General features: G+C 39.2%; 1 protein-coding gene across 1 annotated transcript; it reads left to right on the top strand.

Annotated features, from left to right (window-relative positions):
• Window positions 1-6,993: 6,993 nt before the first annotated feature.
• On the top strand, window positions 6,994-14,129 carry LOC139867565 (GRF1-interacting factor 3-like). Its single transcript, XM_071855934.1, has 4 exons — window positions 6,994-7,161; window positions 13,052-13,128; window positions 13,395-13,485; window positions 13,565-14,129. The coding sequence occupies exons 1-4, from the start codon at window positions 7,087-7,089 to the stop codon at window positions 13,877-13,879; spliced, it is 558 nt and encodes a 185-aa protein (XP_071712035.1). The 5' UTR covers window positions 6,994-7,086; the 3' UTR covers window positions 13,880-14,129.
• Window positions 14,130-14,466: the final 337 nt, after the last annotated feature.

Genomic DNA, 14,466 nt, shown 5'->3' with positions numbered 1-14,466 from the left:
GGATAAATCCACGGTCTAGCAATTCTTGCAGTTGACTCTGCAACTCTTGTAGTTCGGAATGTGTCGATAAAGTGCGCGGGCTACAGGTGCAGCTCCTGGTACTAGATCAATATGGAATTCCACTGATCACAGCGGCGGTAATCCAGGCAATTCTTCTGGAAAGACGTCGGGAAATTCGTTCACAATCCACACATCATCAACACTTTTCTCCTCGGTTTCTAACTTCTTCACATGTGCCAGAATAGCAAAACGCCCTTTCCTCATGACTTTCTGTGCCTTTGTGCAACTAATGAGGTTCAACTTTGGGCTACCTTTCTCTCCGTGTACGATCAATGGCACACCATCTTCGCGAGGTATACGGATAATCTTCTCTCCACAAACAACTTCTGCTCTTACTTTGGACAATCAGTCCATACCAACTATCACATCGAAGCTTCCCAACTTGATGGGTATCAAATCAATCTCAAAGTACACATCGGCTAGGTTTATTATGCCTCCTCGGCCAATTTGGTTAGCCTTCTCAAGTTTCCCATTGGTTACTTCAACCAGAATACTCTCGTCTAAAGGTACTAACGACCAGTCTATCTTAGAACAAAAATGTCTACATACGTAACTCCGATCGGCACCCTTATCAAATAAGACCAAAGCAAGTAGGTTATTGACAGTGAATATACCTGTGACCAAATCAGGATCCTCACGGGCATCTCGAGTGTTCATGTTGAAAACTCTCCCACGTGCTGGTCCGGCATCCTTCTTCTTGTTCGGGCACTCATTCTTGAAGTGGCCTTGTTGACCGCACTCAAAACACTTTCTTGGTCCAGTAGGGTTTGTCTTCACAGCTGGGGTGGTAATCTTGCAGTCCCTGCCAATGTGCCCAGTCCTTTTACACTTTTCACAGACCACGTTGCAGTACCCTGTATGATGCTTGTAGCATCTCTTGCACTGCGAAAGACTACCCTTGTAGTTAGGGTTCGAGCTAGGGTTCGGGTTGGGGTTCCTCCAGTCGTTGTTTCCCTTGAAACCCTCATGTCTCTTAGCTGGGTTCTGATTAAAGACCTTCCCTTTGTTGCTTTCCCACCTACGCTTCTTATAACTAGTTCCTGATTCTAGTTTCGCTTTCTCTAGTTCCTTTCGGATGATCTGGTTCATCAGGGTGTGCGCCATGCGCATAGCTTCCGGGACATCTGCTGGTTTCGAATAAGTGACATTTCCCTGAATGGTCTTGGGAAGTCCCCACAAGTATCATTCCATTCGCTTAAATTCAGGGGTAACCATCATGGGGCACATCAAAACTAACTCCAAATACCTTCGGTTATAGCCATCAAGGTCGGTTCCCACAACCTTCAGCTCCCAAAACTCAGCTTCCATTTTCTGAATTTCGGTTCGGGGGCAATACTCCTCGATCATAGCACTCTTAAACTCCTCCCATGGTGTAGCATAAGCCTCGTCAATTCCTTTAGCCTGAGCAAGCGTGTTCCACCAGGTTAAAGCGCCGCCCGACAGAGTACAGGAGGCGTACTTAGTTTTGTTCACTTACGAGCAGTCGATCACACGGAACACAACTTCCAACTTCTCAAACCATCTCGTCAGTCCAACTGGCCCTTCTGTACCACTGAAATTGTGGGGCTTGCAGCTTTGGAATTCCTTATAGGTACACCCGTTCTGAACAGCTGGGTTGGCCGGTGGAGCTGGAGCAGGGTTGGAATTCGCCATAGCTGTGGCTATTCGAGCAGCAATCATTTCCTCAAACTGTGCCGCTGTGGGCGTTTCCCTTGGGACTCTTCCGTTTGCCATTGTTCCTCTGAACAAAAGTTTAGACTTACATCAAAATTCCGCATTCAATAATATTATAGCATAAGGCACCTAGTATGGAACACAACACACAATTTAGTAAAGCAACCAGATACAGATACCACAAGATCATCATACAGTAGCGTAAATAGAACACCGTACAAAATTTAAACAACATTAAGTTCTATTCATTAATAAGAAAGTTGCATACATCCGCACAAATGAGTTGTATTTAGTAAGTCTAAACCCATTGACTTGTAGGCATGGCTTAAGGAGATCAAAAGGAGGTTATGACTCAAAATCTTCCATAAGGTTCGTACAACACATAGGTAAAACATGAAACTACCAACAGAGTTACATAAGGAAATCTAATACAATAATCCTACGGTGATGGAGGGTAAATGATGTCCATCCGGTGGGACATCTGATCCTCGATCTCAGTTACCTGAGCACGGAGGATATGCACTTCCCTCGTCAGTTCCTCGATGACGGGGGATGCTGGTGGGGCAGGCGGTGCAAATGGTGCAGATGGTGCAGGTGGTGCAGATGTAGACGGCACAGTGCGGGTGGTCTTACGCACGAATGGTTCGGCGGGATACGGTACGACCCTCTTACGGGCTGTAACCCTAACCAACTGTCCATGTGCATCCACGAACGGTCTTCCTCCGTTAATCCCTGGGATAAAGGTACCATCGAAACGATACCGCTTCTTCGGCGGGGTAGAGGGCGGCTGCATGGGCTCCTCCTCAGGGTCCTCCTAGAAATCATCCTCGGGATCCTCTTCGGAATCCTCCTCGCTGGAGTCATCGGATGATGAATCGTCTGAATCATCTGAAGGTGGATCTGCTCGGCCGGTGGTCATAAGTCGATATCTGCCTGGTGGAATCAGCACAACACGTCCATCAGCGATGCGTCTAGCCCAATGTCCATGCTCGTTACTGAAAGGACCATCCTCATTTCCCCCAGGAATCACAGTACCACCGAGATGGTGTTGTGGCCCCGGGAGTCTAGGGCTAGGTGGTGCTGGAATCTCCTCTACTCCGTCTGAGACGTCCATAAGGTCAAGCACGAGTCCACTGGAAGGTGAATCGCCAGATTCGTCGAAGGGTAACGGTGAGTCAGCAACAATCGTAGGCAAGGCAACAGTCGTCTCTGAGTCACTCTCGAAGTCAAAGGTCATGGGTAGCATGTCTGTCATCTGAACAAGGAAAAATAACTTTTTTCATGTCAGTAAGACATATAGCAAGCACGTAATTAGGCACTACAGCATCCTAGCAGTACATATCATGGCAATATTAACAAAATCCTACAAAAGTATCATGCAATCGAAAGCAGATAGTAGCATGCAGTAGTGAGAATAAGCAGTAGCATACAACAAGTACACATAGTAGTAAAAGTAAGCAGTAACATGCAGTAAGTTCCGCTAAAACAGATAACCAAGCAAGTTATAGATTAGTCCTATCAGTGAATCCTACTCGGCTCGGTCAAGACTCACTAATGCAACCTAATTCCCTACAACCGATGCTCTGATACCAAATGTGACGCCCCGTACAAAACCACCGTGTACGATTCGTCAACAACAGGATCTTTACACGGTCAAGTACTACATGTTGTTTGAAAACCAGTTTGCATTCATAAAAAGATAGCGTTTAAAAAAGATAACGTGACACAAAGGTCGTTACAAAGTCATTATCTGAAAATAACATAAGTTACGAATGCAAGATAAATTTTCATGATTGAGACATCTCTAAGTAATGCAGCGGAAATCTAACACAACAGGTCCATAACAGCAAGTCTAAAACACCAATATAGCAAGTCTAACAACGGAAGCAACATCATCTATGCACCTGAGAAATACACGCTTAAAAGTCAACACGAATGTTGGTGAGCTATAGTTTGTAATCAGTAAAGTAATGTAGACCACGAGTTATCGTATTCAAAACAGTATGAAAAGTATATGGTTATCCGTGGGCACCTGGTAACTAACTTAACGTAATAGTAATACCCCCTAAAAGTACACTTGGCGAGTGCGTATGTCCTCGAAGTATCAAACACCCGTTAAATGCTAGCGCGACTAGCCCGAGTGGGGATGTCAAACCCTATGGATCCATATCTAATATTCGCGTTCACCGGTTCAAAACCAATGATTAAACGTTACCGTACTAAGGGGAATGTTTATGCCGTTATATAACCCACACATATGTAAAGTTTAAGTACTCGTGACAAGTAAGTAAAACGTAACAAGCGCATGTATTCTCAGTCTCAAAAATAGTATAAGTAAAAAGGGAAGCTATAACTCACAGTGAATAAGCAGTAAAAGTTGATATGAAACGTATGCAGGTAGTAAGTCGGTCCGAAAGGTCGTCAACCTAAGTCAAAGGTCACTAGGTCAGTATGTTGTCCCAATAAGTTTAAAAATGAATAAATTAAGTTTAAGTGTCATCATCGACATCATCATTATCATCATCATTCATCAACACTAAGGTAAGTTTAACAAGAATAGAGATCGAAACAAAAGGCTGATTTCGGACAGCTGTTACGACCTCTATACAAAACGAAAAGATGCATAGTCAGTGGATATGGCTCCGTATATGAGTCCTCTAACCGCTGACCAATTTTCAGAACCTAACTCATCTTCGTTTGACCGTGGCGACGGTTTAAGTGCGAGTGGGTCAGAAATTTCAGCATAACGTTATAAAGGCGTAGTGACTTTCGGAAGGCCACAAATCCTAAACCGTATATCGGATTAAGACGAGGTCTAAACGAAAAGTCATATAATCGAAACGAACTAACTGAAAATCATTTTTCCAGAAGTCCAAGAATCTGATCAGATCCCGAAAAATAGTAAACAAGTGCTCCGGTGGGGTTCTTGGTGCTTGATGCTCATCACGGTTCTCATCCTTGATGCTTGTAGCTTAAAGTGTACAACTCATTGATGGGTTAGCATCACCTTGACCAAGATTCAACCATCAACACACAATATGTTAAGACCAAGTAAGAACATAACTCATTTGAGAGTTTTAGATGGATGATGAACCAAGGTTATATCATATTCTTAGTCTTAACACAAATACAAGTTCTATTTACAACTAAAGCTACAAACTTTACTTCAATCAAACAAATATGAACATAATCTAAATTGAATAAAGTGGTGGAACCCTAAGCTAGAGAGCTTGGATCCTTTTCACACAAGTTACAAGATTACAAAGCTAGAAAGCTTGAATCTTTACAAGATTAATGAGACCATAAGCTATAAAGCTAAGATCTTTAACAAAATAATGAAAGTAATGAGACCATAAGATAAAAAGCTAAGATCTTTAACATAATAATGAGACTCTAAGCTAAAAAGCTTGAATCTTTAGTGTTCTTGAAGATCTTGAAGCATAAATCTTGGATCTTTAAGATACATGAAGATTACAAACACGAGTTTGAATCTTTATAACAAAATAACAAGATTAAAGCTAAAAGATTTAGATCTACAAAGTAGGTGAAGATTCAAAGCTAGAAAGCTTGAATCTTCCATGTTCTTGAAAGATTCAAATCCATGTTTGAATCTACAAGATGTAATCAAGATCAAAAGCTAAAAGGCTAGACCCATGATGATGATGATGATTTCGTGAGAGTGAGAGGAAGAAGAAGAAGAAGAAAAATCAAATATTTACACTTTTTAGAGAGAGAAAGAACTAGAGAAAGAATTAGAGAGTAATTGTGTGTAAATTACAAATGAAAGCAAGTGTAAAATGGATGGAATAAGACTTGTATTTATAGGTGGTGAGGGTGTGGGTGGTGGTGGCTGTGGGTTGTATGGGGGGACAAGGGGGACACCTTTTTGCTTTTTGGTTAATGGTTGTCTAAAGTTGGTGCTTATGTTAGGATCTCATGCAACATTAAGGATAATACGTGACAAAAATGCTTGTATGTTCCCTCTAATAAATGGACATTTGTCTTACTTATTAATGGGTCACTAGTTACTTATAACTAAGCTAATTAAATAGTCCACTAACTAATGTAGGGTGGGCTAAGGTCCAACAAGGTAGAAAGTCCAACAAGACTAACTAGTGTGCTCTAGTAAATTACTAAGCGTAATTAAGCATCCAAAAACCCAAGTAATTGTTATTATAAAATAACAATTAGTATTTCGTAGTCATAATATTCCGATTACGACAAAAGTTAAACGTGTGCGCAGTACGCAGTTCGTTAAAAACGTCAAGTAACACTAACGGTCATAAAGGCTTCCGAGGGTTAAGTTAAGTATCCTACGTACTTAATGATACGTTTTAACATATAAATGAAAGTAATCAACATGTAGGGAGTTCCCAGAGTATAATATAGCTCGGTACGCACAAATACGTAGTTTCGTGAAAACACAAAGTACAAAAGCAAGTCGAAAAAGTCGGGTCGTTACATACATAATACTTGATTAATGTTATGTCGTTCATTGAAAAATGAATCCATTGATATAACTTCATCGAATAAGATGTAACACAAACGAAAATATTTAAGGTTAAAGTTGGGAAAAGGACATTTAAAGTCTAAACATAACAATAAATTTACGAAGGGGGTATAATTAAGCCCTCAACGTCATCACTTATCACCTACGCATATTATTAAAAAGAATGCTAATTGTAATTGTCAGAATTATATTTGAAATTACTTATACTTAAATTTTATGTTTTTAATTGTAAATATTAAATATTCTCTTTGAATATCAACTTTAAAGTCATAAGGAATATCCACACTCAAAACAACAACTTAGGATATCCATGCAGGCTGGTACAAATCACAGGGACTATCCGCGCAATTTTCTCTATTCTTAAACATAGTCATAAAGAATATGTTTAAAGTTTTCTTATTATTTACTGATTTACAAATAATAAAAAATAAATTAAATTATAAAAAAATAACAAAAACAAAAGGTACATACTTAATGTTAGCTGGTAAAATAATTTTGGATTAAAAAAAATAAAAATAAAAAACTGTTAGCTCATTAAATTAAATAAAATAAAATAAAAAACCGAAATGTGAAAAGGGTGACGACTAAAACCGGTTAGATGAAAAAACACACAGACTTTTCAAAAGTTGATATCCGGCGCCATGTGCAGACAAAAACAAATTATCATTTTGTCTTTTTCCTACAACCCCATTTATTTATCATTCATTTATTTTTATTTGTGACTATTTATATAATTCATTGAACTTTCTTTTTCTTTCCTTTTGCTACATTTCATTTTTTGTTTTTCTTGCGGGTTTTTAGGGTTGTGACGTCGAAAACCGTATTATATTCCGGCGACAAAAATGCAGCAGCAGCCACCGCAACCTCAGGCGTCCAAATTTTCTCCAACTTTAATCACCACTGAACAGATTCAAAAGGTTTTACTATTTTTTTTTTTTTTTAATTTCATTTATTATTATTTCAATTTTACTGTCGTTAATTTAATATGTTATAAAAGTTTAGTTAAATGTTGAAATGCTTAGGCCAAAATTTAGGTTGAATCTTATGCCTTTGTATCGGAAATTTTTACTCTAGTTTTTTTTTTTTTTGGGTAAAGGGGGTCACCCGGTGAATTTTCTATATATATATAAACAAACGGTTACAAGCACAAATGCTACAAGAGAGTCTTGAAGCCTCAAAACGAACCAGAAGACTAAATATCAAAAAGATACTAAAGCCTATACACAAGCAAACTCAAATTGAGCTGTACTAAACAAAGAACCACAAATCAAGGTACTCTCCATAAGGCCTTCATGTTTTGCACATCCTGAGAATTTTTAAATTTTAGCGAAAGTAGCTTGAGACGAACTGTTGAAGTAATAACCTGAACCAACTGTTCGATTGACCTTGTCTTCGATTGGAATAACCTTTGATTCCTTTCTTGCCAAACAAAATAAATCGTAGCCGAAAAAATAATCTTTGCAACCACTATACGAGCAAGCTGTTTCGAAGCTACAGGACTCAACAGATTAACCACATCAAGCCATCGAGAACTCGAGATAGGGATTTGAACTAGACTCTTCATCTTGGACCATACCTGCAATGGGTAAGAACATTCAAAGAATAAATGTGAATGGGAGTCTGAGACTGTTTTGCAAAAAGTACATAATAAGCTTCCACCATTCGCTCCATTCTTCTCCCAGTCCTTTATTTTGTCTTGAGTCTTGAGTTTTTCACCCATGAGAAGCCAAGTCAGGAAAGCGTGTCGAGGAATGCATTGAGAGAACCAGACTAAACTACACCATGGAACCACATTCGACCTGGGACGAATTGAATTACAAACCAAGTTAGCTGAAAAACGTTGCATATTACCATTGTTGTCCTTCCACATCAACACGTCTTCATTATTAGTAAAAACGGGAGGATTGATCCGATGAAGGAAGGGATACTTCTGAACCCAAAATCGTGGCCATTGACAGCCATCATGTCGAATAATATCCCTTAGCTTTGCTTGCAACGAGTAACCTGCCACTTTAATGTCCCTGCTCGAGATAATATTTGCAAGAGGACCGTATTCACACCAAGTGTCATGCCATGCTAAGATATTTTGCCCGTTCCCAACTTGGTGTATCAAATTGTCTCGAAGTGTATTACGCATTCTCAGCATTTTCCGCCAACCCCAACTACTATCAGCTGTAACAGTTACCTCCCAAAAACTTTTCTTCCGGAGACGATATGAATGAACCCATTTGACCCACAAAGATTGTTTATTAGTTAGGAGTCTCCATACCTGAGTGGCCATTAAAGCAAAATTCCGATTTTTTAGATGTTTGATACCAAGCCCTCCTTCTTCTTTCGGCAAACAAACATCATCCCATTTAACTTTAGCTCTACCTGTCTTCATATCCCCCTGACACCATAAGAAACCACGGAGCAGTTTCTCAATGTCTTTTATTATAGCATCAGGGAGAGTAAACACGGAAGCCCAATAGATCTGCATAGAAGATAAAACGGATATAATAAGCTGAACTCTTCCTGCAAAAGATAGAGATTTATTCTTCCAATCGTTGATTCTAGCTTTGACTTTTTCCACTAAGCTCTTACAGTCTCTGTAGTGAAGTCTGGAAGAGATTAAAGGGACTCCCAAATACCTGACTGGGAGATGGCCCTCCACAAATGGCATTAACCCTAGGATCTGATCTTTAAGTATTTGAGGAACATTCGCGAAAAAGGCTGTACTTTTTTGGATACTAGGAATTAAGCCGGAACATGCCTTAAACTCCTCGAGGGCTTCGGAAATAATTGTGACCGAACCAGCATCACCATGCGAAAATAATAAAAGGTCGTCCGCAAAACACAAACTTATCAGATTTTGCTTCTCACACCGTGGATGATAGATGAAATTACCTGAACGTTGAATATTACTGCTGAGAATTAAAGAAAGAACTTCCATGACTAAGGTGAATAAATATGGTGACATTGGATCTCCTTGTCTGAGGCCACGCCTACCTTTGAAGTAACCATGGAGCTCGCCATTAATATTAATCGAGAACGATGTTGACGTGACACACTTCATTATCCAGTTTATCATGGTTCTGTGGAAACCAAAATTATAGAGAATCTTCTCCAAGAACTTCCAGTCAACAGTATCGTACGCTTTCTGAATGTCCACCTTAAAAGCACATCTAGGCGTACCACGATTCAGGTGATAATTTCTCATAAGCTCCTGAGTAAGGAGAATATTATCCGAGATACTCCTACCAGGAATGAAAGCCGATTGATTTTCCCCAACAACATCATCAAGGCATGTCATGATGCGGTTAGAAATGATCTTGCTAATGCACTTATAGAGAACATTGCAACACGAGATTGGACGATAGTCATTGACCTTATTAGGGATAACAACTTTCGGAATAAGGGCCAGGATGGTATGGTTCAATTCTGTTAGTAATTGGCCGTTATCAAAGAAAGTTCTAACAGCTTCACATACATCGTCCCCTATAATGTCCCAAGTGCTCTTGAAAAATGCAGAAGAGTATCCGTCCGGACCAGGAGACTTGGACTCACCAATATTAAACATTGCATCCTTGATTTCAATGTTGGTAACATCGCGTATCATATAATTCGCCTTTTCCTCCGATATCCTTCTTGTGAACAGCTCATCCAATTTTAAATAATTGCATGGGTACTGAGTGCCCAAGAATTGTTCATAATGCGTTACAAAAACATTCGGCACATCCTTGCCTTCCACCAAATTATCCATTTGATCATAGATTGCATGAATGTGGCTCCTGTTAACTTTTCCCCTAACAACCTTATGAAAATAACTTGAGTTGCTATCACCAACCCTTAGCCATTCCACTTTCGATTTTTGTTTAAGGAACCTCTCCTCCTCTAGAAGGGCTTCATTATACAATCTCAGCATATCCCTCTCTTTGGTTCGAATCTCAATCACGTGAGGGTTCGTATCAAGATGTTTCTGGATTTCATCTAATTGTTGGCGCAGAGAGGATACATGAGCATGAATATTTCCTTTGTTCCACATGAGCTTTCTAATAGGTTTTTTAAGTAATCGCATTCTTTTCACCACCCGAAACATCATATGCCCTTCTATATCTGTTTTCCAACCATTAATAACCACTTCCTTGAAATCAGCATTGTGAGTAACAAAATTACCAAACTTAAATGGTTTAGGTTTTACCCCGTTAGGCTTCTCAATCTTCAAAACCGCAGGAGCATGGTCCGAGATTCGATAAGGTTGGAAAATTACATAGGCATTCGGATGTAATCTAATGAACTCGTCATTTGCCATTACACGGTCAATCTTCTTTAAAATACCTGTCACAGATTGTGGTCTCTGGTTCCAAGTGAAGTGAAGGCCTTTATGGTTAATATCTGACATTTGAATATCTTCAATACATTCCTGGAATTCACGCATAGCGATAGTAACCTTAGAAGATCCTGAAGAAGAGTCGTCTGGGGAGAGAGCAACATTAAAATCACCGAACATGACCCAGGGCTGACTACCTACAAATCTGTTATGCATAGATAATTCACGCCATAAAGGCCTGCGATTCATGTAATTATTTTCGGCATAAATAAAAGAAGCAAAAAACTGACTATTGTCGCAAACCATATTAATTTGGCAATGTATTGCTTGATTAGAGATGGCCAGGATCATCAGCCTCACTACATTTGGGTTCCATCCCAGAATTATACGAGTGCCACGATTGCAGACACTATTATTCGACGACCAAACCCAGTTTGGGAATACTGAGTTACATATATTTGCGAGTTTTCCAAGAGCCACATGTGATTCAAGGATGGCACAAATTGACAATTTGTTCCTAGAAACAACTTCTTGAACCTCTCTTTGTTTCGGGACACGGTTCAAGCCCCGTATGTTCCATGCAGCGATACTAAACATTGGGCACTTCTTTTATGGGAGTGCTTGCCCCCTTAGTGTTTTTCTTTGATGCCAAAAACTGTGATGTCTCATCCTCATTATGTTCAGTGTCACTTGGTTCATCTACTAAATCAAAGATCTTATCATTATTTTCATCAATATTTTGTAAGGCTGCAAAAGAGTTACCAGTTTTAACTTTGTCCTTCTTTGTTCCATCTTTAGACGTACCCGCTTCATCATCATTACTAGGTTTATTAACCACACCAGTAGGTATAGTAGTAGATTTACGCCTATAAACCAATTTGGGCTGTTGTTTCCCAACCACAAAACCGTCATTAGTCTTTAAGTTTTTTGCTCGATGAGTACCTACGGTGACTCCCTTTACTTGTCGTGCCTTGACTTTAGTAAAACCATCAGCATCAACCATCTTTAAATCAGCCATAACTGGGATATTTTGGGGACATTGCGAGTCCTTGTGACCAAATACACGACAACCTGTGCAATGCGGAGGTTTCCATTCATATTCAACTTTTATTGTCTCCTTTGTAAACCGTTTACTAATTGGACAAGGAACAGCAACAGTTAGACTTTCTTTTAGATCTGTCAAAGCTGAGACTTCAATCATTGCTCGAGCATAGTTGGGGCGTCCCCATGACTCTAAACACATTGTACTTGTGTAGGAGTCCAACATTAATGGTTTACCAATCTTTGACGCTATTGCACTCAATCCCACTTCAGTAAAAGCAGCAAGCGGTATGTCGTGTATCTTGACCCAAACTGGGACAGTCTGAATATCCTCTTTGGTAAGGACAACACTAGGCGACCACTTGTTCAAGATTATTGGGACTGATCTGATTATCCATGGACCGTTTTCAAGCACATCCATTAAACCTTTTTCAGTACTAAACTTGAAAAAGAAAATTCCTTTAGTGTTCATCATTGTCTTTTCAATGCCGTACTTCTTCCAAGTATTCATAACATAATTTTGCACTACGGGAAAGGCAATTCTACGACCCACAAAATAGCCATATAAAGTATTGTTGTACCTGCTCAAAGCCTCCTCAACTGAAGCAAGCGGAATCTCAACATCTATCCCATCCTCAAGACTTGCCGGTTGTTCAATGAATTTGAAGTTGATTTTTCGGTGAGGGGCCATCTCTCCCACCACCGCATTCATATACGAATTTATAGGAAGATTAGCAGCAACCTTCTCTATATGTGCCCCAGTTTTCACAGATTCCTTATCTTTGGCCATATCAGTATTACTATAATTGTCTCCAGTATTCACGTGCATCGGAAAGAGCATATATTCCGGCAACATGTTAGTATCTAGTTCCTGCTCCTTCACTGATACAGCATCATCATTAGAAGAGTCATTAACCGTATGAACACTAACCTTATCGTAATCATGCCCGGAAGGCGACAGAGGTTCATCGTTAGCATTACTGTCATTGTTTTCACCAAGCTGGATACTCACACTATCATCTAATTTCGAGTTTTTCATTGAGTAATCGTCAGTTTGTCTTGTTTCTTCCATGTCATCTACCCCAATTTTTCTGTTGCGCAAAACCCTAGGCACAGTAATGGTCTCGTTCTTTTTCTTTTTCTTCCCAGCAGAGTTCTTCCCCATAGGGGTTTAATCAGGATTCGTAAAAGATAAGAATGAATGCTAAATATTGATGAAAGAATCAATGAAAAACATACAGAATTGAACGAGCGCCCCTCATATGTTTGTGTCGCCCTAATCGCCCTTTTTCCCCTTTTTTCTTTTGAGTCACCGACGGTTTTACTCTAGTTAGAATAAGCATAAACTATATATAACATAATAAGCAGATAAGTTGTTTACATGTGATCCAAAACAATGATTTATGAAGAATGTAGCATTTGCATCATGATACATGCAAGTGATGTTCTAATTGCAGTGTCTTGAAGAAAACAAAAGATTGATTATGGCAATAATGGAGTATCAAAAGCAAGGCAATTTCCAGGAGTGTGCTCAGTAAGTTATTTAACGAACCTTGTCGAATATATGATGGTATTTTCAAATAATGAGTGATCAGCATGTTAGTAACTTCGTGTAACTGTTTGTACTGTACAACATGTTAATGCATCTTTTTGGTGGATTTTTTTTATTTGGATAGTCTGTTTATCATCCACCTGACTCTGCACATCCCAATATTTGGTTACTCCTTGAATAAAAGTACTCCGTATATTTAGTATTTACAGTATTTTATGTTCAACCTTGTGATAATGCAACTAATTCAGGTACCAAGTCGTGCTCCAAAAGAATTTAATGTACTTGGCTGCAATTGCCGATGCTCAACCGCCATCACCACAAATACCAAATCCTTCTCAAGTAAGTTCCAGCTTCGTTAATGTCGTTAACAATTGCAAAAATACTCGATTCTAATCTTACGTTTTTATTTTTTGTATAGGTAATGCAGATGCAAACAAGTGCCACAACACAGCAGGGTAAAAATATAATGCAGCAACCTCAAGTTGTAATTCCTCAACAAGTTAGTGGTGGTGAAAGCAGTGTTCAGAAACTGTCGTTTCAACAACAACAACAAATGTTGCATTTTCAGCAACTACAACAGCTTCAGGCACAAATGGGCGTGAGGCCCAATCCTCAGAATGGCATGTTTGGAATGCAACAAGGGATGCAATCTGCGTTGGTGCCGAATCCTGGTAACAAGCAAGATGGATCTGATGCTGGTTTTGGTAGTGATGGCAGAAGTTTGTTCCGTTAGGATTCATATGCTGTTTTGCATATGTTATAGAAAAACTTAATACTGCAAAATATAGAAAGAAAAAGAAAGTATCTTTTTCTTAGTATTTGCTTAGCAGAGTGATCCTTCTGTAGAAGCCTGATTGAGTATGGTCCTACTAACCAGTGCTAGGCCCACTTTATGCTAAACTTAACAAACACAAACCCTTGAGAACATGTTTTGTTGTCATTTTCTTGTTTTTCTTTTCAGTTAGTATAAGCTTTGTTTCTAATTTATTTAGCATGATAATACTTCAATAATGTTACCAATGCAAACTTCCTTTCAACATTATGAACGACAGTTTTTTGTTCAGACACTTGTAATAAAATGATGATTTATACAATGCTTGATTTAATAACGCATGCGTAGACACGAGACCTTAACATAAGGCGCTGCCTGCCAGGTGGTGTGAGGTGATGCCATAAGTGTCCGGCATAATTAGTGAGTTTTTCTTTTCTAGCAACTGAGACCATCACTCCCGTTGTTCAGTTAAGTATAAACCCGATCAATACCTAAGTTAGCAAGACCAGTTCAACAACAAAACAGTAATACCAGATTAAACTTTTTGA

This window comes from Rutidosis leptorrhynchoides, chromosome 9, assembly GCF_046630445.1.
Source record: "Rutidosis leptorrhynchoides isolate AG116_Rl617_1_P2 chromosome 9, CSIRO_AGI_Rlap_v1, whole genome shotgun sequence".
NCBI lineage: Eukaryota > Viridiplantae > Streptophyta > Magnoliopsida > Asterales > Asteraceae > Rutidosis > Rutidosis leptorrhynchoides.
This window is presented reverse-complemented; position numbering and strand designations above follow the sequence as displayed.

What these genes read in the sequence shown, in the direction of transcription:
- LOC139867565 (XM_071855934.1), top strand. Translation starts at nt 7,087, where the DNA reads ATGCAGCAGCAGCCACCGCAACCTCAGGCGTCCAAATTTTCTCCAACT. An exon ending in CCACTGAACAGATTCAAAAG is followed by an intron (nt 7,162 to 13,051) that starts GTTTTACTATTT and finishes TTCTAATTGCAG; the next exon opens with TGTCTTGAAGAAAACAAAAG. An exon ending in AAATACCAAATCCTTCTCAA is followed by an intron (nt 13,486 to 13,564) that starts GTAAGTTCCAGC and finishes TTTTTTGTATAG; the next exon opens with GTAATGCAGATGCAAACAAG.